At 42.5% G+C, this 27,503-nt stretch overlaps 1 protein-coding gene across 3 annotated transcripts in view; it reads right to left on the reverse strand.

The window, feature by feature from the left end:
• TMEM233 (transmembrane protein 233) overlaps positions 1–27,503 on the reverse strand; it is a 46,314-nt gene that overhangs the window by 3,027 nt on the left and 15,784 nt on the right. Inside the window, exons 2-3 of one of the 3 annotated variants that reach the window (XR_005722955.1) lie at positions 9,035–9,175; positions 6,640–6,714 (exon numbers count right to left, since the gene is read on the reverse strand). Coding sequence is in view for 2 of the 3 variants with exons in the window: in XM_040250792.1 (XP_040106726.1) it covers positions 9,035–9,175 (141 nt within the window). In the remaining variant the exon portion in view is untranslated. The remainder of the gene's footprint in view (positions 1–6,639; positions 6,715–9,034; positions 9,176–27,503) is intronic. The other 2 variants (XM_040250792.1, XM_040250791.1) reach the window with 2 other exon arrangements.

The raw sequence follows: 27,503 nt of genomic DNA on the forward strand, positions 1-27,503 counted from the left end.
TAGAAAATGACCTTCTGAAAGACTGTCCCAATGTACTGTTCCACACCAACAGTGTGGTATCCCGGTTTTCACACTATCACCAACCTTGATATTATCGTGTGTGTGTGTGTGTGTGTGTGTGTGTGTGTGTGTGTGTGGCCATCTAGTATTTCATTGTTACGTTGAGTTATCTGGCTACTGGAGAGACTGAACATCTCTTTTTTGTTTACTTTTTAAAAAACTTCTTCAGTCTTCCATCAAACTTTTTCTTTCTTTTTTTTGAACATTTTTTTCATGTTTATTCTTCATCAATATTCTTCTTCATCAATATCCCACCATCTTACATCCTTTTCAAAGCAAAATTCGTTCCATTGTTGATGACTTAGGTCTGACTTATCTTTATCGCAACTTATCTGAACCAACAAAGAAAGGCCTTTTTGATCTGGAAACAGGTAATGTTTCCCATTTTTCATCATGGAATCACAAAAATTCTCTGAAGACACATCTGTGCAAAACAACTGCCAGGAAGGAAGCCTTACATCAGCCAATAATACAAAGAATAAGAGAGATTTGCTCTTATGCTTTTGTAAGAGCAGCTTCTTACTTCTTATCCCTCATGATATTTATTCTTACTTCCCTTCTAATGCAAAGGGAGGATATGCTGAGGTCAGGAAGAACTCTTTTCAGTCTCCTTATAATATAGAAGCTTTACCAGTACAGAATGGGTTCATATCTGCTAACTCTGAACCTGCTAATAGGAGGTAGTCATGGGATCCTTAACCTTAGAAGTGAAGTTCTTCCTTAATGGAACTTTGGAACATGATGTCTCTTATTGCTAAGGATGACAAGCAAGCATTTTTAATACGTGGTGGGAGTGTGCTTGGCTGTTTAGGTACCTACAAGGCCACCTAGGGATGTAAAGTCAGTGAAAGTACAATGTATGTGTATTTAACTTACAGAAATAAACTATTCATATTTTTCAAAGAGAAAAAAGCAACTGTTGAAATGGAGATACTGGCCACCAGGCTGCTTGATGCTTATGAGTATGAATGGGTATAGGACTCCTCTTGAGCTCAGAATGTGGTTCCAGTGTTTGAACATATGACACGAGGCCTAAACAGCCAACAACCTCAGCTGGTGTTCGACCCAAGGGACACCATCCGTCCCCACACTGGAGGGAACATTGGCTATATTGGGCTGATCAGGAGACTCTGTGTGACTCTCAAGGAGGGCACCCTCCTATAGATACGTCCAAGATTAATTTTGATTATTCAAAGCTCACCTTATGCCCCGACATTATAACTTTACCCCCGAGTAAGAAGCAGCTCCACTGGTTGTCATTTATTGTATTTGTGGCAGACAACACTGGTCTCCCTCACACCCAGGTTTGGTCAACTGATTTTGTGCTAAAGGAGTTCCACTGAATTCAACCAAGTGTCAGACACGTGACCATGAGCATGATCACAGGAGAGAAGAAGGAGGAGACTTGGGACATGTGTAAGCTTTCTAGGAGGTAGGGCAGGGGAAGTAGCAATCCCTGAAGCTTCTTTCAGGTGGCTTAGGAATGTGAAAAAGTCTTACTTTGCAGCCTACATCTACCTATTAATACATAAGACTACTCTCCATTAGGGACTTTTCTGGTGGTCCAGTGGTTAAGACTCCATACTCCCAATGCAGGGGGGTTTGCTCCCTGGACAGAGAACTAGATCCCACATGCTACAACTAAGAATTTGCATGCCATAACTAAAGGGCCCTGTTGCTGCAAAGAAGAAAAGATCTTAAGTGCCAGAACTAAGATCTGGCACAGTCAAATTATTAAAAAAAAAAAAAAAGAATGTTCTCCATTGGAGGCAAAGCTTTAGTATAGTGTTTTTACAACATTAGAATACTTAGAACTAGGTTTTGGGGGTTAGCAATGCTGTGACCTGCCTCTTGGGAAACTTGTATGCAGGTCAGGAAGCAACAGTTAGAACTGGATATGGAAAAACAGACTGGTTCCAAATAGGGAAAGGAGTACGTCAAGGCTGTATATTGCCACCCTGCTTATTTAATTTATATGCAGAGTACATCATGAGAAATGTTGGGCTGGAGGAAGCACCAGCTGGAATCAAGATTGCTGGGAGAAATATCAATAACTTCAGATATGCAGATGACACCACCCTTATGGCAGAAAGTGAAGAGGAACTAAAAAGCCTCTTGATGAAAGTGAAAGAGGAGAATGAAAAAGTTGGCTTAAAGCTCAACATTCAGAAAACGAAGATCATGGCATATGGTCCCATCAATTCATGGGAAATAGATGGGGAAACAGTGGAAACAGTGTCAGACTTTATCTTTTTGGGCTCCAAAATCACTGCAGATGGTGGCTGCAGCCATGAAATTAAAAGACTCTTACTCCTTGGAAGCAAAGTTATGACCAACCTAGATAGCATATTGAAAAGCAGATAGTACTTTGCCAACAAAGGTCAGTCTAGTCAAGGCTATGGTTTTTCCAGTAGTCATGTATGGATGCAAGAGTTGGACTGTGAAGGAAGCTGAGTACTGAAGAATTGATGCTTTTGAACTGTGGTGTTGGAGAAGACTCTTGAAGAGTCCCTTGGACTTCAAGGAGATCCAACCAGTCCATTCTAAAGGAGATCAGCCCTGGGTGTTCTTTGGAAGGGATGATGCTAAAGCTGAAACTCCAGTACTTTGGCCACCTCATGCAAAGATTTGACCCATTGGAAAAGACTCTGATGCTGGGAGGGATTGGGGGCAGGAGGAAAAGGGGACGACCGAGGATGAGATGGCTGGGTGGCATCACCGACTCAATGGACATGAGTTTGAGTGAACTCCAGGAGATGGTGATGGACAGGGAGGCCTGGCATGCTACGAATCATGGGGTCGCAAAGTCGGACACGACTGAACGACTGAACTAAACTGAATGCTGTGATAATGCATGTTTCAGGGCCATTCGGAGCTTTGATCGTGGGTCTGGGAATCTGTATTTTCACAAGCATCCCCGCTGGATCTGTCACAGGTGAGACCTGTGCTTTGTGGAACATGACAAGAATAACCTAACCTTGCTTGAATCTTCAGATGCCAGCAGAAAGTAAAAGTCTGCAGACTTGTTGTTTTTGGCTGAGGGTGCGAAAACTCAGGATCAATAAACAGATGGCTGCAGTATTTAAATGTTTCACCTCTGTGATTCATTTCTCTACTTTCCCTAGCAACCTGTGAACAGAGAATTTGATAAATCCAAGAGACTGCAAGTTTCTGATTCCATACGAACAGAGCACTTCTCTCCTGCCAGCTCAGCATTCTATCCCAAACTGTTGAATAAATTTGAGTTCAGTAATTCCCAGTTCTAACAGATTTGATGTCATCAAACTTAGTTTTCTTTGCTCCAACCACTACATGACTTACAGAGATATCCTGTAAAATTAGGATAGGTGATACAAAAAGAGATCATATTTGTGGTTACTGGAGGCAGGTTCTGAGGGGAGGGATAACTGGATGGTGGGGGTCAAAAGCTACAAACTTGAGTTATAAATACTAGGGATGTAATATATAATGCAATAAATATAATAAACGCTGCTGTGTGTTATATATGAAAGTGGTCTAAAAGAGCAAATTCTGAGAGTTGTCATCACAAGGAAAAAATTTCTGTTTCTTTCTGTATCTATACGAGCTGATACATGTTCACTAAGCTTACTGTGATAATCATTTCATGGTGTATGTAAGTCAACTCATTGTGCTGCACACCTTAAACTTATATAGTGCTGTATGTCAATGAAATCTCGATAAAGCTGGAAGGAAAAAAAGTTAGGATGAATGAGACTTTCATATGAGCTTGGGTGAAGACTATCATGACCTGAATCTGTTCCAAGAAAGTGAACTACCAGAGATTTCAATCATTTGAGAGAGAAGAGATTGGTTACAGTTTTCTTAATAAGGGTAAGGAATATATATATACACACACACACATATACATATATACACACACATAAAGGCACATGTGCTCAGTCATGTCCAACTCTTTGTGACCCGCGGACTGTAGCCCACCAGGGTCCTCTGTCTATGGGATTATCCCAGCAGGAACACTGGAGTGGGGTGTTATTTCCTCTTCCCGGGGATCTCCCCGACCTAGGGATTGAACCTGCGTCTCCTGCATTGCAGGCGGATTCTTTACCACTGAGCCACACGGGAAGCCCTTTTTAAAAAGGCAGGACTTCACAAGTTTTAAAAGATAGTAGGAGATTTCATACATTTTTTTTTTTAAATGAAATACAGAAAACTGACATACTCAAAGCTTTTGGTGTTGCCTCTAGGCTAGGCCTTCTCTAAAGTCAGATTTTCCCAGCCCCTCTACGGAGGTCCTTGTTTCGACTGTTATAAAAGCGTCTCTCTATGGTACACCTCCTGGGTGGTAAAATGATTCCTGTCCTTGGCCTTGAGTTTGATATAACATGTTAGGATGACGAGTTTGCTGATGTAAATGAAAACTGACCACTCTGTTAATGGCTGGTGCTATTAGTGTGTTCTTCCTTTTCGATTTGGGAGGAAAGAAGTCTGGCAGAGTGTTCTAATCACCTGCAGCAGCGTCTTTGGGAGGGAGTGGGGAGCTTGAAAATGCAGATTCTTAGTCCTCGCTTATGACTCAGTGAGTTCGAATCCTCTGAGGTCGGGCTCAGATGTCTAACTCTTTTAAAACTCCCCAGTAAGTCTTCTGCAGCCCAAATTTTGGGAAGCTCTACTTCAGTAATTCCACAGTGTGATTCAATTCCTCCAGTAAGCCAGGCTGGGAAATTTATTTCAAAGGATTACTGAGAAATCGGGTCTTGTTCTTTGTTTTAATGGAAAACAGAACTGATTTCATTCACTGAGGTCTAGTTTCTTACTGTCTCTTATACACATGCACACACACATACATGATAAAGCTTTTAAATTTTAGTTTCTCCATGGAATTCTAACTCTGGAAAACATTTTTGCTTTTTTTGATCCCACAGAAGGAAAAGTAGCTAAAGGGAACCTGACCATACAGATGGGGAAACAATTCTATCCTCACTTTATAGAGAGGCAAATTGAGGCACAGGAAGCTTCCTAACTTAACAGGATGGGACTTCCCTGATGGTCAGGTGGCTAAGACTCTGCACTCCGAATGCAGGGGGCCTGGGTTCGATCCCTGGCCAGGGAATTAGATTTCACATGCCACAACTAAGAGTTCATATGTCACAACTAAAGATACTGTGTGCCACAACTAGAAGATGCTGCTTGCCACAACTTAAAAAAAAAAATCCTGCACACCACAACTAAATACCCCACATGCAGCAATGAAGACTGAAGATCCTGTGTGCTGCGACAAACACCTGGTGCAGCCAAATAGACAGGTAAGATAAAAGTAAATATTAAAAAAAATGCCAGAGTGGTCTGGGTGGTAGAGCTAGGATTTGAGTCCTGGCGAAACGAGTGCTAAGGGCCAGGCTCTAACCACTGTGAAACACTTCCCATCAGGGAGAAGCAATGGAGAGGTGACCTCCTCTCCTAGCCTTCATTACTATTACTAACGAAACCTCAGTCACCAGGATACAAACATCAGTGCTTCACCTGCACACAGAAACATTCTTATTGAGAAAGACTTCTGGGTCCCCAGTGAAACTTCTTGCCTGGAAGCTAATAGGCAAACTGAACTTTGAAAGCCAAATTGTCCACCAGAAACTCTATAAAGTAGATAATGTCCAGGTTGCCGGCGTGATTTTTGTATGTTTTTGTTTTGTTGGGCTTCCCTGGTGGCTCAGAGGTTAAAGCGTCTGCCTCTAATATGGGAGACCTGGGTTCGATCCCTGGGTTGGGAAGATCCCCTGGAGAAGGAAATGGCAACGCACTCCAGTATTCTTGCCTGGAGAATCCCAGGGACAGAGGAGCCTGGTAGGCCGCCGTCTATGGGGTCGCACAGAGTCAGACACGACTGAAGCGACTTAACTTAACTTGGGGCCCTCATCATGTGTTTAAACTGTGTGAATTGGTTGTCAACATCTAAAAATCGGAGATTTTAAAATAAAGACCCAGCTTTCCAATGTTTTCTGGAAAATGGGCCCATGAGGTCTGTGTTCTAAATGGTGACAACCAGCAGGAGCAGAGTGGTGGCTGCTCCCTTTAAACTGTGCTCCTCTTGTCACCACAGTCCCCACTGTTCCCGACCAACCTGCTTCATGCATGTATAATATGTTCCCCGCCTCACTCCTGCAGCCCTCTGATTTTCTTACCCTTGGCCTGAACTCACCATGTCCTTCTGGCAGGTTGGAACCTCAAGGCACCAGCATTATAGAAATAATTCTAGAGTTAACCACAAAGTAAGAGCCATCTACTGGCCTTTGTTAGTGCATGTACTAGAAAGGATGTGCTGGCTTAGAGGCTGTGAGGTGGTGTGGTTAACAACAGCTTCCAGGAACTTCTCTGGCAATTCAGTGGCTGAGACCCTGTGCTCCCAATGCAAGGGGCCTGGGTTCAATACCTGGTCAGGAAACTAGATTTCTTATGCCACAACTAAAAGAAAATCTTGCATGCTGCAACAAAAACCGAAGATTCTGCGCGCCTCAGCTAAGACCTGGTCCAGCAAACAAACAAACAAACAAACAACAACAACAACAAACATTTTCCAGAGCCAGGTTACCCTGGGCTTACCCTCCGTCTTTTCTACTAATTAATTGCGAGATATCAGGCAAGTCGCCTCATTTCTCTGAGCCTCCGTTTCTTCATCTGCAAAAAATGGGGATAATGTCACCTACTTCCTGGGATTGTTGTGAGGACTCAGTGAGATTTAATTCATGTGAGGGCGTGGAACACTACCTGGCATATGGTGAGTTCTAGGTCAGTGTCAGCTGCTATTATTATAACCACTTAGCTCAAACACTGATCTGGGCAGTATGTGTTTTCACAAGTCCCCGGGAGTTACACGAGGACTTGGCCTTATTTACCTGGAACACCGTCCTTCGAGTTTGGCTCATCTATTCAAAGCCTTGAACTCAGTTCAATAGCATCTTGAACTCTTTGAGGTTCTTCCTCCAGTCATGTTGATAATCATAGTAATAATTAACAAATGGTTTGTATTTCTTTATGCACTGAGAAGGAACAGATGCCAACCTACACACATTTTGTGCATCATCTTATTAACCTTCACAACAGGTTTATTAAATGGGTACAACTATAAACCCCAGTTTACAGAGGAAGAAACTGGAGTTGAGGGAGGCAAGCAGTTGGCGGAAGGTCTCACAGTAAGTAAGTGGTAAAGGGGGGTACTTGTGCCCAGGAAGTCTGGTCCCAAATCTGCATCATGTTACCCTCCACCCCATGGCCCCATGCTCACAAAGGCAAGCACATTATGCTTCTATTAAAGAGGAAAGTCGGGTATGTTCTCATCTATCTTTCAACTGCCTTCTCCGTCATAGGCCAGCATCATCAGTTTGCCATCTTGTAGGCAAGACACTTTGAGGTGCTTTTGACATCTTAGTGCCTTTTTCTTCTCTCTCTTGGTCAAAACCATCAATTTTTTCCTTTATGACACTTCCTATTTTGATATCTCCTCCTCCATCCAATGGCCCCTGATTGCTCATGGATCTGGCTTGTCTGATAGGATATCGACCCACTGGGACATCCACTACCCTCTTGGTTGCCAAGGTGGGCTTGGCTGATCTAAAAGGTGCCCCCTCCCTCCCATACCCACCCAATGGGCCCCTTCCTGAAACCAAGTCAAAAAGACTGATCTTCCCAAATTGAGGGAAATGGTGTTGGAGGAACAGTGCTGCTATGAGAGAAGAGTGGAAAGATTTCTGAATTCTTATCTGTTTGGCCAGCAGTTACACAATGAGACAGAGATGAATCTGGGCTTGTCATTCCCAGATCCTGGTTGTCCATCAAACCACTTTGCCCTTTGGCAAAACTCTGATGGAAAGTATCATTGGTTCTAGCGGATGGAGCCCATCTCCGCTGGCTGGAGAAATCAGAATAAATTTGTTCAGATCCAGAGAGAAACATCATCTCTTTGTGAGATGGGAGCTCACTGAAAATACCAAACATAGGTAGAGACCCTTCTGTTCTTAAACTAAGAACAGTCAGGCAAGTTGGATGCAGTGTCATGCAGGAAATCATTTAGCAGATTAGATGCTAAGGCAGAGCAAGTGATTACCTTAAAGTTTCACTTATTGTCATACATTTCCCACTCTCTAACAGTTAGGTGGAACTATGTGACTGGTGTCAGTCAATCAAATATGAGCCTAAGTGACAAGTATCGCTCTAGGGCTGAGGCAGTGAAAACCCATGTAGGATTCTCTGGCTTTTCCTCTCTCCTGTCTTAGCCTGAGAAGCCCTCATGTTCTAGATTAGAGGCTGGAAAACTATGCGCCATGGGCCAGCTCCCTGTTTTTATAAATAAAGCTTTATCACACACAGCCACATTAATGCATTTACAGATTGGATATGGCTGCTTCTGTGCTAAAATGCAGAGTTAAGTAGTTGCAACTGAGATGCTAATAGTGGCCTAAAATATTTATCATCTGGCCCTTTACAGGAGAAGTTTGTTGACTCCTGTTTCAGACAGAGCAGCTACAAGATGGTATAGTCTGGACCCTGAGGGACTGTGTGGAAGAGAGACTTTCCACAAACCCATGTGGCCTATGGAATAGCAGTGAGGAAAAATGAAAACCCTTTTGTTTGAGACTGTTACTGGAGCACAATCTAACCTATCCTAGCAGTTTCCAGTGGGCTTTTCAAGAAAAGGCACCTTAGAGGACTTCCCTGGAGGTCCAGTGACAAAGACTCTGCACTCCCAATACAGGGGGCCTGAGTCTGATCCCTGGTCGGGTAGCCAGATCCCACACGCCACAACTAAAGATCCCTCTTGCCACAACTAGATTCTGCATGCTGCAACTAAACGTCCCACATGCCACAGCTAAGAGCTTGCATGCTGCAACTAAAGATCCTGCATTCTGCAACACAGATGGATTCCACGTGCCGTAACTCAGACCTGGTGCAGCCAAACAAATAGAAATAAATATTAAAAAAAAAAAACAGAAAAGCTTACCTACTTCCAAGTGAAGTGAACTGTACAAGAAATAGCAATGACGAGAAGGCCAATAACGATGGAGGCAACAGCCACCCACTTGGCATTCCTCCCAAGCCGCTTGGATCCTTCAATGTCTCCATCCTCATAGCTGTTCTGAGCCTGGGGGACACAAGGGAAGAGCTGGTGATGACAACCCACAAGGAAAGACATGGCTTCCCAGGCTGATCTGAGCCAGCGGCATGGTTACCACCTCCTCCAGGAAGTCTTCCCTGAACTCCCAGTCTGAGTTAACTTCCTCTTCTGTAGCTCCTGATTACTTTCATCTTAATATTTACCATAGCATATTGAAAAGAAAGATTTGGCCTCTCCCATTAGAGTGTAAGTGTTATGCGAACAGGGACCATTATCTCCTTGTTTAGCACAGCATACCACTGTCCAATGCAATAACTGTCATGTAGATGGTATGCAGTAAATACCTGTATGCTGAAAGGATGAAGGGGTACATCTGTCTCATCCATTAGAACAGGGGTCTGCAAGCTATGGCCCATAGGCCAAATCCAGCCTGTTATTTTTGTAAACAAAGTTTGTAGGGAACACAGTCACAATCATTTGTTTACTACTGTCTGTAGCTGCTTTTATGTTATAACAATAGAAATGATTAGCTGGGACAGACAGCGTATTGCTTACAAATCCTAAAATATTTATTATTTGGTCTATGACAGAAAAAGATTGTCTGCTCCTTATGCTAGAAGGTCAGGGACCCTGGTTGACCTGTTCACTCTTTTGCTGAAACCAAACTGTCATTCACCTAGCACCTACTCATACAGCTTCCACAGCTGTTAGAATATTGGGAAACTTCTGTACTGATTGTTAAGTAGCAGCTGCCACTTCCCAATTTCCCAGCCATCCTGCTCTCTCCTCTGAGTTTCTCTAGACATCTCCATGGTGCAGGGTATCACTAGGCTCAAGATGGTATCCTTGTGCAGAGGCACAGAATCTTCTGTGCCCTTTGGAGAGATGTCTGGTCCATTGTAGGAACTCAAGAAATCTGTATTGGCTGAATGGGTGATGAACACATCAGTTTTCCTACAGAATATGAGTTCACTGATGGCATCCTGGAGCCCCAGGCAAAGGAGAGGTGCTCAGAGAGTCCTTGCTGCTGAGCTGAAGGTCAGATGCTATCCTTCTCTCTTATTATAAGCCCTCTTTATCATAACTCCCACTGCTGAGACTTCCCCAAAAGCTGCCCTGCAGCCCAAAGAAGACTGGAAATCTGCATTTGTAAGTTAGGGACAGAATGATTCGATCCATGCCATGAATTGCAGGTTTCCGTGGGAACCTCTATTCTTGACTCTGAAAGCACAGCACTCCAGTAATAATCACCCTTCTTCGTGGACTATGAAGGGGAATGAGGCATATGCAGACAATTACAAGCCAGAGAAACTCCCAGTAAACCACAGAGCTTTCTGCTTCCGGAACCTTCCATTAATTCTTGGATCTGGGCCATCTTAGTCAGCAACAGGCTGGGAGACTTGCCTCCCCAGCGAGTCTTGCTATTTGGGCCTCTTGTGTGAATGGGAGAGTGAGAGCTTGAAATGATGCCAGGGGCTGCCGGCAGGGAGAACTCCAGAACCTTGCATCCTTAATTCTGGAGTTCTTAACCCTGTGTGCCCATCAGAAACACTTGGATAGTATTAAAAATAAATGCCAAAGGTTCAGCCCTATTCTGGAGAGACTTCAATTTAACTGGTGTAGGAGCCAGACACCAGTTTTTTAAAGTAGAAATTGTGGTAAAATGTGCCTGACATAAAATTTACCACTGTTGAGTGTACAATTCAATGGCACTAAGTACATTCACGTTGTACAAATATCATGTTATTAATCATCTCAAACTGAAACTCTGTTTTCATTAAACACTCACTCCTCATTCTTCCCACCTCTCCTCCCCATCCCCAGCCCCTGGCAATCACCATTCTGTGTCCTGCCCCTATGGATTTGACTACTCTGGGGATTTTATATGAGTTGACTCACACAATGGTTGTCTTCTATGACCGGCTCATCTCGATGAGCATAATGTCCTCAAGGTTCATCTATGTTGTAGCATGTGTCAGAGCTTCTTTCCTTTTTGAGGCTGAATAATATTTCATTTTATGGATAGGCCACATTTTGTTTACCCACTCATTCATTGATGGATTGCTTGGGTTACTGCCAGAGTATTTTTTAAAAAACCTTCTCAAGGTCAAAAACCTTTGGTCTAGACAACTATCTTTAACATTGAGCAAGGTCAAGATGTTCACCATCTTAAGATTTAACCCAAGAAAATGTGTCATGGAGCATGGGCTCTAAAATGCAGAGAGATCTGAGTTCAGATTTCATGTCTTATCAGCTGTGAGAATTACAGCAAGCTATCAAGCTTTCTAAGCCTCAGAGTCCTCATCTGTAAATTGAGGACAACAGTAATAACACCTCCTTCATACTGGAGGAGCCAATGAGTTGATGAATGCAAAGTGGTTAGCATTAGTCCAGAACATAATTTATGCTCAATAAATTAGCTTTTACTATGAATTGCCACTGCCTGTTTTATTCCTCTTCTAAAGCTGAGGTCCTTGGGGTGAAACAGAATCTTCTGGGCTACCTATGAGAATTATAGGCGATCAATCTCTACTCCTTGCTAGAATAGAATCTGGGGATCCAAGTTCGGGAAACGTTTTAGAGGCTTCACAAGTAAAGTCACTGCATAGAATCCTAGAACCCTGAACTGTGAGTTCATAATCAGTTTAAGATTATATAGATTCAGACCCTCCTAAATTGATCATTATTCTATCATGCTACCTTCAAAAACCCAGTTCTGAGATTAGTCATGGCGATATACTTGCACTGCTGTAACCAGGAAAAATAAAACAAAGAAAACCATGAGACACTCCTTGCCAATCTCTCCCCAAACATTGTCAACCCCTGGCTGTTTGGATGAAAACCCAGTTTCATGTTCTCAGCAGCAGTGACAACGACAGTGGGAAGAGCAGCCAGTGTGTGCCATGTTGAAGGGTTCATCTACATCTGTGCATTGCCCATGAGCGCAGGGGGGATGGGGGCTACCCAGGCCACTTGTCTGCTGCAGATCAGCAGAGCCACGCTGGCGACCTGGCTAAGGGGCATGGGGGTGCAAGACATGGGCGAATCCTGTCCAACCTTCATCACCTGTTAGCAGTCTGGCATCTTGTATGTAACCCTTTTCTTTGCAATTCACAATCCCTCTGGAGCTCATAAAGGAGATGTTGAGTCATCCCAGGAATGGATCCATGGTTAGCTTGAAAAACAGGTGAAAAGCTTCTTTCAATATTAGTTGTAGACTCTTTTCTTCCCAAGAGTCCTCTTATGAATCCCTTTCTTCCTCCGGTTCTTGGAGAAGGGGCTTCCCATGGGTAAATCTGCTGGGTAAACGTAAGGAATTGGGGGACGGGATGAAGGTGGGGTAATTTAGAACTCTCATATTTCACTTTAAAGGACTTCACTGGTGAGGGGCTCTGGCTTCAGGGTTATCATCCAACAACAGAGCAGGAAGGGATTAATCCCCCCCTCCTCAGTTCATTGGCTGGAGTTCTTTTCTCTCCCAACTGGAACTGCGTATTAATATAGGTCTGTTGGCAGATGCTACAGATTGAAGCAGTAGAAATGGGTTTTAGAGAAAACGCATGGTTTATAAATCTTTTTCTGAAGGGCTTAAAAAGCAAACTATTCCATCTGCTGTGGAAGAACTATAAAGAAACAAGGGATGACTTTGATACTTAAATTTACATGATCGTCTTAGTTCTTTCACCAATTCTGAATGCAATTCGTGAACATGTGAAGTATTTGAATGCTATAGAAACGTACACTGTAGGTAGTAAGCTCTTCTCACTTCTATTTCCCAAAGATAACAGGGTAGTACGTTTGCTTCTAGATTTTTTTTTCCCATGAATAATATGAAAGGAAAACTGACACTTTCTCCTCGTTTCATTATGACTAAGCACATCATGTACCACAGGTCATGAGAAATAGCAATTTGTATACTGAGATAAACCAGGAACAACAGGTTAGTCTGTTTAGCCTGCATCCTTCCAATATTGAAACCTTTGAGTATTTCCCATAAGGCTTTGCAAAGACAATTTCATCTTTGCCTTTTGTGACATGGATACCTAAACATAGGTCCCTTCCTCAGTGGATATGTAATCTTTTGAGAAAGATACTGTTTTGCTTTTTTTTTTTTTTTTAAAATCAGGAACAGATTAACGGAAAACCTGGTAATCTTGGAAATTTTGTATTCATTTCCTTTAAATACTGTGGTTTGTATTTGGCTGGCTGGTCATTTTGAGACTGGACTTCCTTGTATTTCAAGTAAAATTTTTTCTTTTCTAATTGTTTTGGCCTCTGAGTTTTTCTTTGACAAAAATCATAATGATAATAGATAACATATACTGAGTATTTGTTATGGGCCAGACACTTGTCAAGGATTATTTCATCAGTCTTCATAACAACCCTGTGAGGCGGATGCTTTGTTTCCATTTTACTGATGGGAAAACTGAGTCACAGGGAAGTTAAAATAATTTGCCTGAAGATACATAACTAGTTTGATTCTCTCTCTCAGAGGTTTTTTCTTTTCCTCTTAGTTAAAAATGTGAGTAGCAGCATACTACTTGTGTTCTGTAACTTGCTTTTTGCCACTTGTTATAGGGTGGGGGTGGCTTTCCACACTCATGCTTCTGGGTCTGTCTCCCTGCTGTTTTCTTTCTCCAGCCATGATTTAAAGTACATTGATAAACTCCCTAATGTTGCACTGTCCTTGATTCTTGGGGAAAAACCTTAATTTGTCATGATTCACTTTTGGTAGGTAACTTTCTATTTTCAAACAACTTCAAACTTACAGAAAAGTTCCAAGTATAGTTGTCTCACTCTTTTTAATGTCTTTGTACTAGTCACTTAAATGGTCACACCTCACTAACATTTCAGCTATTTAAAGTTTGTGGCAATTACATAATATGCTGCAACACACACCCTCATTCATATATTTTTGTACACATTTGAGTGTCTTCTTGGGATGGATTCCTAGGAATGGGATTACAGAGTCAAAAGGTATATTTATATTTGGAGATAGAGTAAAATTGCATTGCAGCAAATCTGTACAAAATTTACATTCCCACTAACAGTATTTATGTGTCCTTTCCTCCACAACCTTGCCAACACTGTATGCTATTAATCTATTTTTACTGTTTTAACAGGCGAAAAAGAATCTCAAACCAACATTTCTTTATTAATGATGAAATTATTCAGATTTCCACTCCAACAGCACCTTCTGAGAGAGGCCTTCTCAGTTTATTTAAAACTTGCCCAAAATACAATGCCTGGAGATCAATAAATACATGTTGAATTAACAAACATATGTACAGACAAATGTTTGTCAAGGGTATGTCTTCTCTAATACCTTTATTTACGTATTTTGACTGTGCTGGGTCTTGCTGCTGCATGGGCTTTCCTCCAGCTGTGCTGCGTGCAGGCCACTCTTCGTCGCAGTGCATGGCTTCTCACTGTGAAGACTTCTCTTTTTGTGGAGCATGGGCTCTAGGGCACACAGGTTTCTGTAGTCGCAGTGTGTGGGCTCAGGAGTTGCAGCTCCTGGGATCTAGAGCACAGGCTCAATAGTTGTGGCACCCAAGCTCAGTCATTCTGTGGCATGTGACATCTTCCCAGATCAGGGATCGAACCCATGTCTCCTGCATTGGCAGGTGGATTCTTTACCACTGAGCCACCAAGGAAGTCCCAAATGTATTTCTTCTTAATGAGTTTTATACTTATATCTTTTTGTCTAGTTGTCTATTAATTTGTCTGATAATTATATGTTTGCAGAAACTTTTTACATATTATAAGTCAATACCGCGCAATAGAAATATAATGGAGACCACATACCTAATTCAAAAGGCAACCAAACCCATGTACTGGAGTCTGTGAGCTGCAACTACAGGGTCCATGTGCTGCAAATGCTGAAGCCCGAGTGCCCTATAGCCCATGCTCTGCAACTAGAGTTGCCCCCACCCTCCACAACTGGAGAGAGCCTGCATGCAGCAACAGAGACCCAGGGCAGTAAAATAAAAAATTTTTTCTAGTACCCACATTAAAGAGGTAAAACTAACTTTAATAATATATATTTTATTTAACCCAACATGTCCAAACTTTTATCATTAAAATCTGTGGTGCTATTTCAAATACTCAATAGTCACATGTGGCAACTCTAAGAATAGCACAGAAAATAATATACATTAATCTATTATGTATGTTGCAAAATTCTCTCCCAGTACCTCCTGGCCCATTGTCTTTTCCCCCTAAATTATAAATTTTATTTTGATATAGTTTATGGTTCACAAAAAGTTACAAATATAGTACTAAGAGTTCCCTTGTACCTTTCACCAAGCTTTGGCTAGTGATGATATCTTAAGTAACCACAGTACTTGGTCAAAACCAGGAAATTGACGTTGATTGATATTATTAACTCAGTTATAGACCTTATTCAGATTTTACCAGGTTCCACATGCACTCTTTTTTTTTGTTGTTGTTTTGTTTTTTTGGTATGTATATAGCTCTATGAAATTTTGTCACCTGCAGGTTGGAGTGACTATTGCCACAAAGAAATTCTTTCATGGAGGGTATAGAGAAAAGGGAACCCTCCTACAGGCTGGTGGAAAGGTAAGTTGGTGGAGCCACTATGGAAAACAATATGGAGGTTCCTCAGAAAACAAAAAATGGAATTGCCATACCATCCAGCAATCCCACTCCTGGGCATATATCCGGACAAAACTGTAATTCCAAAAAGATACATGCACCCCTATGTTCATAGCAGCACTAGTCACAATAGCCAAGACATGGAAACAACCTAAATGTCCCTCAACAGATGAACGGATAAAGATGCAGCACATTTATATACAATGGAATACTACTCAGCCATAAAAAGAACAAAATAATGCCATCTGCAATAACAAGAGTACAACTAGGATTATCATACTAAGTGAGGTAAGTCACAACAAGTAAACCATTTATACGTGGAATCTGAAATATGACACAAATGAACCTCTCCAGGAGCTGACTGTGGCTCAGATCACGAGCTCCTCATTGCCAAATTCAGACTTAAATGGAAGAAAGTAGGGAAAACTGCTAGACCATTCAGGTATGACCTACATCAAATCCCTTATGATTATACAGTGGAAGTGATAAATAGATTTAAGGGACTAGATCTGATAGATAGAGTGCGTGATGAACTATGGAATGAGGTTCGTGACATTGTACAGGAGACAGGGATCAAGACCATCCCCATGGAAAAGAAATGCAAAAAAGCAAAATGGCTGTCTGGGGAGGCCTTACAAATAGCTCTGAAAAGAAGAGAAGTGAAAAGCAAAGGAGAAAAGGAAAGATATAAGCATCTGAATGCAGAGTTCCAAAGAATAGCAAGAAGAGATAAGAAAGCCTTCTTCAGCGATCAATGCAAAGAAACAGAGGAAAACAACAGAATGGGAAAGACTAGAGATCTCTTCAAGAAAATTAGAGATACCAAGGGAATATTTCATGCAAAGATGGGCTCGATAAAGGACAGTAATGGTATGAACCTAACAGAAGCAGAAGATATTAAGAAGAGGTGGCAAGAATACATGGAAGAACTGTACAAAAAAAGAGCTTCATGACCCAGATACATGATGGTGTGATCACTCACCTAAAGCCAGACATCCTGGAATGTGAAGTCAAATGGGCCTTAGAAAGTATCACGAACAAAGCTAGTAGAGGTGATGGAATTCCAGTTGAGCTGTTTCAAATCCTGGAAGATGATGCTGTGAAAGTGCTGCACTCAACATGCCAGCAAATTTGGAAAACTCAGCAGTGGCCACAGGACTGGAAAAGGTCAGTTTTCATTCCAATCCCAAAGAAAGGCAATGGCAAAGAATGCTCAAACTACCGCACAATTGCACTCATCTCACATGCTAGTAATGCTCAAAATTCTCCAAGCCAGGCTTCAGCAATACATGAACCAGGAACTTCCAGATGTTCAAGCTGGTTTTAGAAAAGGCAGAGGAGCCAGAGATCAAGTTGCCAACATCCGCTGGATCATGGAAAAAGCAAGAGAGTTCCAGAAAAACATCTATTTCTGCTTTCTTGACTATGCCAAAGCCTTTGACTGCGTGGATCACAATAAACTGTGGACAATTCTGAAAGAGATGGGAATACAGACCACCTGACCTGCCTCTTGAGAAACCTATATGCAGGTCAGGAAGCAACAGCTAGAACTGGACATGGAACAACAGACTGGTTCCAAATAGGAAAAGGAGTACGTCAAGGCTGTATATTGTCACCCTGCTTATTTAACTTATATGCAGAGTACATCATGAGAAACGTTGGGCTGGAGGAAGCACCAGCTGGAATCAAGATTGCTGGAAGAAATATCAATAACCTCAGATATGCAGATGACACCACCCTTATGGCAGAAAGTGAAGAGGAACTAAAGAGCCTCTTGATGAAAGTGAAAGAGGAGAGTGAAACATTTGGCTTAAAGCTCAACATTCAGAAAATGAAGATCATGGCATCTGGTCCCATCACTTCATGGGAAATAGATGGGGAAACAGTGGAAACAGTGTCAGACTTTATCTTTTTGGGCTCCAAAATCACTGCAGATGGTGACTGCAGCCATGAAATTAAGACTCTTACTCCTTGGAAGGAAAGTTATGACCAACCTAGATAGCATATTGAAAAGCAGAGACATTACTTTGTTAACAAAGGTCCTAGGTCTAGTCAAGGCTATAGTTTTTCCAGTGGTCATGTATGGATGTGAGAGTTGGACTATGAAGAAAGCTGAGTGCCAAAGAATTGATGCTTTTGAACTGTGGTGTTGGAGAAGACTCTTGAGGGTCCCTTGGACTGCAAGGAGATCCAACCAGTCCATTCTGAAGGAGACCAGTCCTGGGTGTTCACTGGAAGGACTGATGCTAAAGCTGAAACTCCAGTACTTTGGCCACCTCATGAGAAGAGCTGACTCACTGGAAAAGACTCTGATGCTGGGAGGGGTTGGGGGCAGGAGGAGAAGGGGACGACAGAGGATGAGATGGCTGGATGGCATCACCGACTCGATGGATGTGAGTCTGAGTGAACTCCGGGAGTTGGTGATGGACAGGGAGGCCTGGCGTGCTGCGATTCATGGGGTTGCAAAGAGTCGGACACGACTGAGTGACTGAACTGAATTGACTGATGAAACAAAGACTTATGGACAAAGAGAACAGGTTGCCAAGGAGGTGGTGACTGGGGGAGGGATGGGGTGGGAGTTTAGGGTTAGCACATGTAAACTTTTATATACAAAATGGATAAATAGCAAGGTCCTACTGCAAAGGGAACTATATTCAATATCCTATGATAAGCCATATGGAAAAGAATATTTTAAAAGAATGTACATATATATATAAATATATATAACTGAATCACTGTGCTGAACAGCAGAAATTAACATAACATTTTAAATCAACTATATTTCAATTTAAAAAAGAAGATATTCTCTCATGTTACGCTTTGTAAGTCACACCCTTTCTCATGTCCAAGTCTGTTGTCCCTTAATTTAGATTTGTGGCATTTGGATATTGACCAGAGTCCACTTCCAAGTTGTGACACTTCCTCATAATTTCATAAACCAAGTAGCTTTACTTTAAGGTGCTAAATAGCAATCTGCTGTCTCCGTTCACCACGCAAAGTAGGTTAAAAAGAAAGACCTTTAGATTCTTTCCAGCTCTTATCTTCCATTGTAAGTCAAATGAATATTTGTCAGCATGTAGAAAAAATGGTTGTCCTCAAATATTTTATAAGGCCTCAAGAGTCCCCAGCAGTGGTTCTTCCCTTTTCTGTGAGGCTGGGCTTATGCTGGCAAAATGTAACAGTCATTACAAAACCTAAAAAGAGCTTTCAGGTCTTGGTCAGCTGCCTTGAACCAGCAAAGGGCACGCTTGGGAACAGAAAAGTGGCCAAGTTCCTTTCTCTTGTAGTAAATACTAGTGACGTCATGCTCACTGCATCTGGTAATTTCAAGCTTGTTTATACGTCCCCTCCCTGGATGGACACAGGATATGCAAATACTCTGGCAGGAAAGTTGTTTGGGAGCCAGAAATGAGGATGATTGTCTCTATGCCCAACCGCAAGAAGGCTGCAGCAGGGACCAGCATGACTATGCTGTGAGGGCATGCAGCCAAGCCTCCTGGCCATCTGTCAGAAGGTACAGGTACTTGCTGGAAGCCACATTTCCAAGAAGGAGACATCCAGAAAAATTCCACAAATTTTAATAATTGGCATTGAACATCAATGGGTGCAATGTTCTGGGACTTTGTGACACTTTATATCAATGACAAAGTTGATCTCTTGTCCTGAGCCAGGAAAATATGGAGAGTACTTTGTCCATTCCCTCTGGTCTTTAGAGCAGAGCTCTTGCTGCATCCCACGTGATACTGGATGAGACAGCATCACCTACGGGGTGGCTGTCAGGTGAAGATCTGAGATGAAACTCTCTAAATGGATATGTTTAACATTCTTTGTACTGGTGGCCCTACCTTAGAATCACCTATGTCCCCAAAATGCCCATGAAAATTCCTGTGCCCAAGCCCCACCCCAGATCAAATGAATTAGGATCTCTGGGGATGAGACTCCAGCATCGGTATTTTTCAAAAAGCTTCTCGGGTCATTCTGAGAAGAATTGAGAACCACTGTCCTGGATGGACGGCCATTCATTCATTCATCCAGCCATTCACTCATTCAAAACTATTTATTAAGCATCAACTATGTGCCAGGCACTGTTTCCTGCCCACATGGAGCTTACATTTTGGTAAAGACTGAAAATTAAATACTTAAACATGTAATTTTCTTGGGCTCCAAAATCACTGTGGATGGTGACTGCAGCCATGAAATTAAAAGATGCTTGTTCCTTGAAAGAAAAGCTATGATAAACCTATACAATATATTAAAAAGTAGAGAAATCATCTTGCCAACAAAGGTCTGTATAGTCTAAGTTACAGTTTTTCCAGTGGTCATGTATGGATGTGAGAGTTGGACCATAAAGACGGCTGAGCACCAAAGAGCTGATGCTTTAGAACTGTGGTGCTGGAGAAGACTCTTGAGAGTCCCTTGGGGAGCAAGGAGATCAAACCAGTCAATTCTAAAGGAAATCAATCCTGAATATTCACTGGAAGGACTGATGCTGAAGCTCCAATACACTGGCTACCTGATGTGAAGAGCTGACACATTGGAAAAGACCCTGATGCTGGGAAAGATTGAGGGCAGGAGGAGAAGCAGGTGATAGAGGATGAGATAGTTGGATGGGATCATCGACTCAATGGACATGAGTTTGAGCAAACTCTGGGAGATAATGAAGGACAGGGAAGCCTGGTGTGCAGCAATCCAGGGGTCACAGAGTCAGGCACGACTAAGTGACTGAACAACAACAAAACATGCAAGTAAACAAGAATACAGAATTTTACTAAGGCAAGAAAAATGGGATGGTGGGAGGAAGTTCTCCCTCAAGTTGTGGCAGGTGTCAAGACCTGAAGACCTGAGAAGGAGCCAGATCTGCAAAAAGGGGGAAGAAGATGCCAGCAGAGAAAACAGCAAATGTGAGAGGGAAATAATTTTTCTGCTCAAGGTACTAAAGAAAATTCGATGTGACTGAAATGTAGGCATGAAAACTAGGGGAAGGGAGAGAGGAAGGGGAATATGAGATAAAGTTGGAGGTGAAGCCATGGACTATGTTATAAAATGAATGTTATAATAATAATATATAGTTATTTATATATTTATAAAATAATATATAGTTATTATAACTGTATAGTTATAAGAATGAACTATCATGCTAAAATAAATTAGTTAATATAAATAAAATAGTTAATTTTATTCAACTAAATAGCTAAAATAAAATAGTTAATATTTATGGAATGCCTATACTGTGCCAGGCCCTGACCTAATCACCTTCTGTGCACCATATAATTGCAACTTCACAATAAGTGGTCAAAGTTTAGATTCCATCCAGGCTGAGACATGCAGAAGTCACAGTTCCTCAGTGGCTCCCCTGGTTTCATTTTCGAGAGCTTTCTTAGCAATACCAACTCCATTTTGATCATCCTTTTCTGGAGCCCTGAAGGAAACAGACCAGGGCTGAGTCAGAACCTAGGTCAGGGGACTTACTTAGGATGGGGTGACCTGAGAAGGCTGCCCTAAGGAAGTTGACATGTAAGCTGAGACAGGAAGAATGAGAAGTCACTGGCCACATGAGACGGACAGAGGAGAGGGTTCCAAGCAGAGGAAATGACCTAGACGAGGATGCGGGCCGGGAAAGGTGGCAGGGGGTAGGGTGGGGGGAGGTGAACAGGGAGGAGGCCTTCTGGAGAACCTTGTCCAGGGCCAGACCTTGAAGGCCACGGAAGGCCACAAAGTCTATCCCTTGGAAGGCAAGGGGCGTCAATGATGGGGGGTGGGGCCCACTCAGGGGCTTCTGGTCCCATCCCCCACACATGATTTATGCCCTCTGATCACAGACCACTATCAGACATCAGGAGCTTTCCAGAAGAGCAACTTCCCACTAAGGCGTCAGCGTGACAGCTAAGGCTCCACTTGGTTACCAGTCCCAGGTAACAGAAATGTACCTTCTATGCCGTACCAAGGAAGAAGGGGACTTAACAGCAGCACTTTTGGTTTTTACTGAGGTCTTTTTTTCTTAATGCTGGGCAAAAGCATGAAGGAGAAAAGTTGGGCAAGGGAATGGGAACCCTACCAAAGTGTATTTAATGGCTCATTTTTTTTCATCTCCCTGCTGTTCCAGAAACTCTAGATACTCATCAGGCCCTTACCCTAAAATAATTCATGTCAGTCCATCCTTTCTGGAAAAGATATTTCCTTCTCTGTGTCAGAATCAATCGTAACTCCTGCCAGACCACTTAACAACCTTGCTGCTTTTGCCTTTACAAGCCCCTGAGTCTTTCTCTTCCCTGGAACACTCTTCCGGTTTCGTCTGAATCTGTGTCTCCTGAATTGCAGTTCCTAACATCACAATGAATTCTTTTCTTATTAGCACACAGTTCTTGGTGTGGCTCAGGCTTACTCACTCGCTTGCTTATAGACGTGTTGAATATTTGTAACCGTGAGCTCCACGAGGGCAGACATCATGTCTCTCTTTACTCACCACTCCATTTCAAGTGCCTAATGGAGGACACTTAGTACTCCTTTAATTCTCTTTGATGGGGTCAAAAAACCAAACAACTTCACCAGCAAAGCAAAACAGACACCAAAACAAAACAATCGACCGGCATAATTTTATGACCAACCAAGGCAACCTGTTATTTTGGTGCTGGCAGAACAAAGGGTAAACTGAGTCATCTAACTTTCCATGTCAGAGTTCTGAAGGGTGGGCTTCTACCCTAGAATGGCAGACACAGGTTTCCTGTCTGAATGACCAGAACAAGAAATTTTCAGCTTGAGGTCAACACCTGTGAAGGAATTTTAGTCCTCTAGCCTTTACTTCATAAGTCAGAGTCACTGACAATTTTTCACTTAAATGGAACCCACCCTCCCAGTATTTGTGTGTATGTGAACTGTGCTCAGCCCGATTTTACTACAGATGTTATACAACAGATAGATGGATATTCAATATGGCAGTAAGTAAATGAGTAAAAGACTCCTTGGAAGGAAAGTTATGACCAACCTGGACAGCATATTAAAAAGCAGAGACATTACTTTGCCAACAAAGGTCTGTCTAGAAACAAGGCTATGGTTTTTCCAGTAGTCATGTATGGATGTGAGAGTTGGACTATAAAGAAAGCTGAGTGCCGAAGAATTGATGCTTTTGAACTGTGGTGTTGGAGAAGACTCTTGAGAGTCCCCCGGACAGCAAGGAGATCCAACCAGTCCATCCTGAAGGAGATCAGTCCTGGGTGTTCATTGGAAGGACTGATGTTGAAGCTGAAACTCCAATACTTTGGCCACCTGATGCAAAGAGCTGACTCATTTGAAAAGACCCTGATGCTGGGAAAGATTGAGGGCAGGAGGAGAAGGGGACGACACAGGATGAGACAACCGACTCAATGGACATGAGTATGAGTAAACTCCGGGAGTTGGTGATGGACAGGGAGGTCTGTCGTGCTGCAGTTCATGGGGTTGCAGGGAGCTGGACATGACTGAGTGACTGAACTAAACTAAGTAAGTGTTAGTCGCTCAGTCTTGTTCAACTCTTTGTGATCCCATGGACCATAGCCCACCAGGCTCCTCTGTCCGTGAAATTCTCTAGGCAAGAATACTGGAGTGGGATGCCATGAACCCAAAGGGAGAAAAAAGCTTTGGAGGGATTAATCTGAATCTGTTTTCCTCCTTTGTAAAATGGGGATGTTAGTATCTACAACCCAGGTTGCTGGTGGGGCTTTATTGAGATCTCATGCAATTCTGAGAACAATGTAGAGAGGTCTGCATTAACATTCCTGTTGGAGAGGTGGGGAAACCTAGGCCCAGAGAAGTTAGGTGAAGGAATGGAGCCAACATTAGAATCCAGGAGTTGAGTGCAGAGTCTGGACCTACTCAGCACCTGCCTTTGAAACCCACTGCCAGCCTAGGGTTCAAATGGCAAACTAAAGGAAAGAGAGGCTACAAGCAAAAAAAAAACCGAAGGGTTTTCCTAAAAACTTTGGAACACACAGTTAGTTCCTTGCAACAAGGTTCACAAAGCAAGTGAAAGAAGCAAGGCCCAGACTACCTACCAAAGAGGAGAAAATATTTGCAAGTTAAAGAGCTGATAAGGGACTCATATGCAAAATACACCAAGAACTCTTACAACTCAGCAATAAAAAGACAATTAAAAATGGGCAAAGAATGTGAATAAACAGTTCTCCAAATAAGATATACAAACAGCCAATAAGCATAAGAAAAGATGCTCAGTCTCATCAGTCTTTAGGGAAATGAATCTGCAAATCTGAAATCACAACAAGATACCTACTAGGATGGCCAGAATGGTGAAGACAGGTAGTGGCAAGTATTATTGAGGATGGAGAGAAACTGGAACCTTCAGACACTGCTGGTGGGAAAGGAAAGTGATGCCATGGCTTTAGAAACAGGCTGGCAGATTCTTAAAAAAGTTAAACAGAATTACTATACAACCCAGCAATTCCACTCTTAGGTATATGCCCAAGAAATGGAAAGCCTATGTTCACATAAAAGCTGTACATGAATATTCATAGCAGCATTATTCACAATAGCCTCCAAAATGGAATCAACCCAAATGTTCAACAACAAAGTGAATTAAAACCCCAAATGTGGTATATTCATACAACAGAATATTATTCGGTATTAAAAAGAAGGAAGTGCTGACATAAGCTACAATGTGGATGAACCTTGAGAACATTGCACTAAGTGAAAGAAGCTGCTGGGGCCCAGGGCAGGTCACCTTAAAACATGCTTTAATGGCATAATGATTATTTTTGAATTAAAGTTACTAAAGAAATGCTCAATGCAAGAGGGACCCTTTGACCCTCCTTTCTGTCTCCCTGGAAGCAGGAAATAAATCTCTCACCTGAAAGGTGCAGGCTCTCCATTTGGAGGTAGAAAGACCCCTTATTGACAGATACAGGGAATTCAGGCTGAGAAGCTTGTATAAACAAACTTTGTTACTTTTAAAATTTACCACCCAGGCCAAAATCCTGTTCAGATTCTTCACTAACTAAGCACCCAAAACTACGGTTTCTTTGTCCTGTTGTGGTCTCACAAATTCACTGTTCGTCTGATATAAAAGCTGCCTGCTTTGGCCACTTCTTTGGTTCCCCTTCTAAAGACCTCTGTGCACACAAATTAAAAGTTGTTTGTCTCTTTTTAACTTGTGTCAATTTTATTATTAGGCGAGCCACAAGAACTCAAGAGGGATAGAGGGGGAAAATTTCCCCTCCCTGACAAAGCCAAACATGAAAGATCACCAATTGTATGATTCCATTTATGTGAAATAACCACAGCAACTGATCAGTTCAGTTGCCCAGCTGTGTCTGACTCTTTGCAACCCCATGGACTGCAGCACGCCAGGCCTTCCTGTCCATCACCATCTCCCGGAGTTTACCCAAACTCACGTCCATCGAGTTGGTGATGCTCTCAAACCATCTCATCCTCTGTCGTCCTCTTCTCCTCCTGCCGTCAATCTTTCCCAGCATCAGGGTCTTTTCAAATGAGTCAGTTCTTTGCATCAGGTGGCCAAAGTATTGGAGTTTCAGCTTCAACATCAGACCTTCCAATGAACACCCAGGACTGATCTCCTTCAGGATGGACTGGTTGGATCTCCTTGCTGTCCAAGGGACTCTCAAGAGTCTTCTCCAACACCACAGTTCAAAAGCATCAATTCTTCAGCGCTCAGCTTTCTTTATAGTCCAACTCTCACATCCATACATGACTACTGGAAAAACCATAGCCTTGTCTAGACAGACCTTTGTTGGCAAAGTAATGTCTCTGCTTTTTAATATGCTGTCTAGGTTGGTCATAACTTTTCTTCCAAGGAGTAAGCGTCTTTTAATTTCATGGCTGCAGTCACCATGTGCAGTGATTTTGGAGCCCCCCAAAATAAAGTCTGACACTGTTTCTCCATCTATCTGCCATGAAGTGATAGGGCTGGATGCCATGATTTTAGTTTTCTGAATGTTGAGCTTTAAGCCAACTTTTTCACTCTCCTCTTTCACTTTCATCAAGAGGCTCTTTAGTTCTTCACTTTCTGCCATAAGGGTGGTGTCACCTGCATATCTGAGGTTATTGATATTTCTCCCGGCAAGCTTGATTCCAGCTTGTGCTTCATCTAGCCCGGCGTTTCTCATGATGTACTCTGCATATAAGTTAAATAAGCAGGGTGACTATACAGCCTTGACGTACTCCTTTTCCTATTTGGAACCAGTCTGTTGTTCCGTGTCTGGTTGTATCTGTTGCTTCCTGACCTGCACACAGATTTCTCAAGAGAAACTGACAGACCCGGAAAATAGATTAGCTGTTGCCAACAATAACTCATAGACTCAGAAAATAGATTAGTGGTTGCCAGGATCTGAGAGGAAAAGGGTTTGGGAAGTGACTGCTAATAGGTGTGGGATTTCTTCTAGGGGTGGTGAGAATTTATTGGAATTAAATAGTGGTGATGATTGTATAACCTTGTGAATATACTGAAGATCACTAAGTTGAACACTGCATTGTTTTTAAAGAAACAAGACCTAGGGACAGAGCTTTTGTGCATTGAGGGCTCTAGGGGATTGATGACGGGGCTTAGAGAAACTGGTGGGATCTGGCAAGAGATGGTGGTGGGGTTTAGAATCAGCATGGGGGTGCCTGGTAGTTATCCTAGAGTCCACTGGAAGCAGAAGCCGGGCTCGCACATGTTAACAGAAGATTAGACTTTCATGTGAGAAACATCTGAAAATACAGAGAGGAATTCTGCGGAGTTGATTTAGCAGGGAGGGATAAAAAGCCAGAGAAACCTGGGCTACTGTACATTAATGTAAGCCCCATTTAAATGCACAGGTCATTTATGCCCAGAAAAACTGGGATCCAGACAAAAATAGATCTTAGTTCAGGGACAAAATTAGCTTTGAGTAATTGCTCTAGTTTGCAATGAGGGCTGAAGGAAGAGTAAACCAAGAATTGATGCTAAGTCTGGCAGTGGGGTGGCATGAGAGCAAAGCAAAGTAATGGTCTGTTAAGAGCTCGCATGTGACATTCCACTGGCTAACAGAGCCTGACCTTTCTATTTTGTGGCCTATTCTGGGGTTCCTTCCTGGGGGAGTTAAATCCATTTTAAGTGGATGACATATATGTTATAGCATACATCCCTGGAACACACAAAGCTTATTCCACCCCAGGGCCTTTGCACTTCCTGGCTCTGTCCAGGTCTTTCTATGGCTGGCTAGCTTTCATCCTTTTAGCCTTTGCCCATCACCCTTCCTAAAGTAGATTGTCTTCACCACCTGCCCCCACTAATCCTCCTCTCTCATACTTCCCTATTTATTCTCTTCACAGTGTCTATCACTCCAAAATGACTTTGTTTATGTGCTAACTTGGTATGGGCTGTCTTCCCCAAATTATACGTTAAGTTGCCAGAGAGCTGAGACCTCAACCGTCTCATCTGACAAGCAAGGGATGGCTGTGGTTGTCCTGTGGTTCTCATGGAGACTGGATAACCTGTCCAATTTAGGGGCAGAGTAGACCCCTTTGATTGTGGATTTGAAGTGACATGCTCCAAACGACTTGTCTGTTTTCTGTGTCTTATTTCTTAACTGGTTCAGAATTCTCAAGGACAAGAACAGTGTTCACTGAGAACCTATTAGCTCAGAGATGTCCAGAACGTCAGCTGTATAAAGCTAGCATGTATCTACCTGGTCACCACTGTGTCTGCACATAGTAAGTGCACAAACATTGTTGAATGAATGAACTGTGAGGATCCCTGTCCCCTGCGTTC

The sequence above is a fragment of the Oryx dammah genome, unplaced genomic scaffold, assembly GCF_014754425.2.
Source record: "Oryx dammah isolate SB20612 unplaced genomic scaffold, SCBI_Odam_1.1 HiC_scaffold_12, whole genome shotgun sequence".
In the NCBI taxonomy this organism is placed as follows: domain Eukaryota; kingdom Metazoa; phylum Chordata; class Mammalia; order Artiodactyla; family Bovidae; genus Oryx; species Oryx dammah.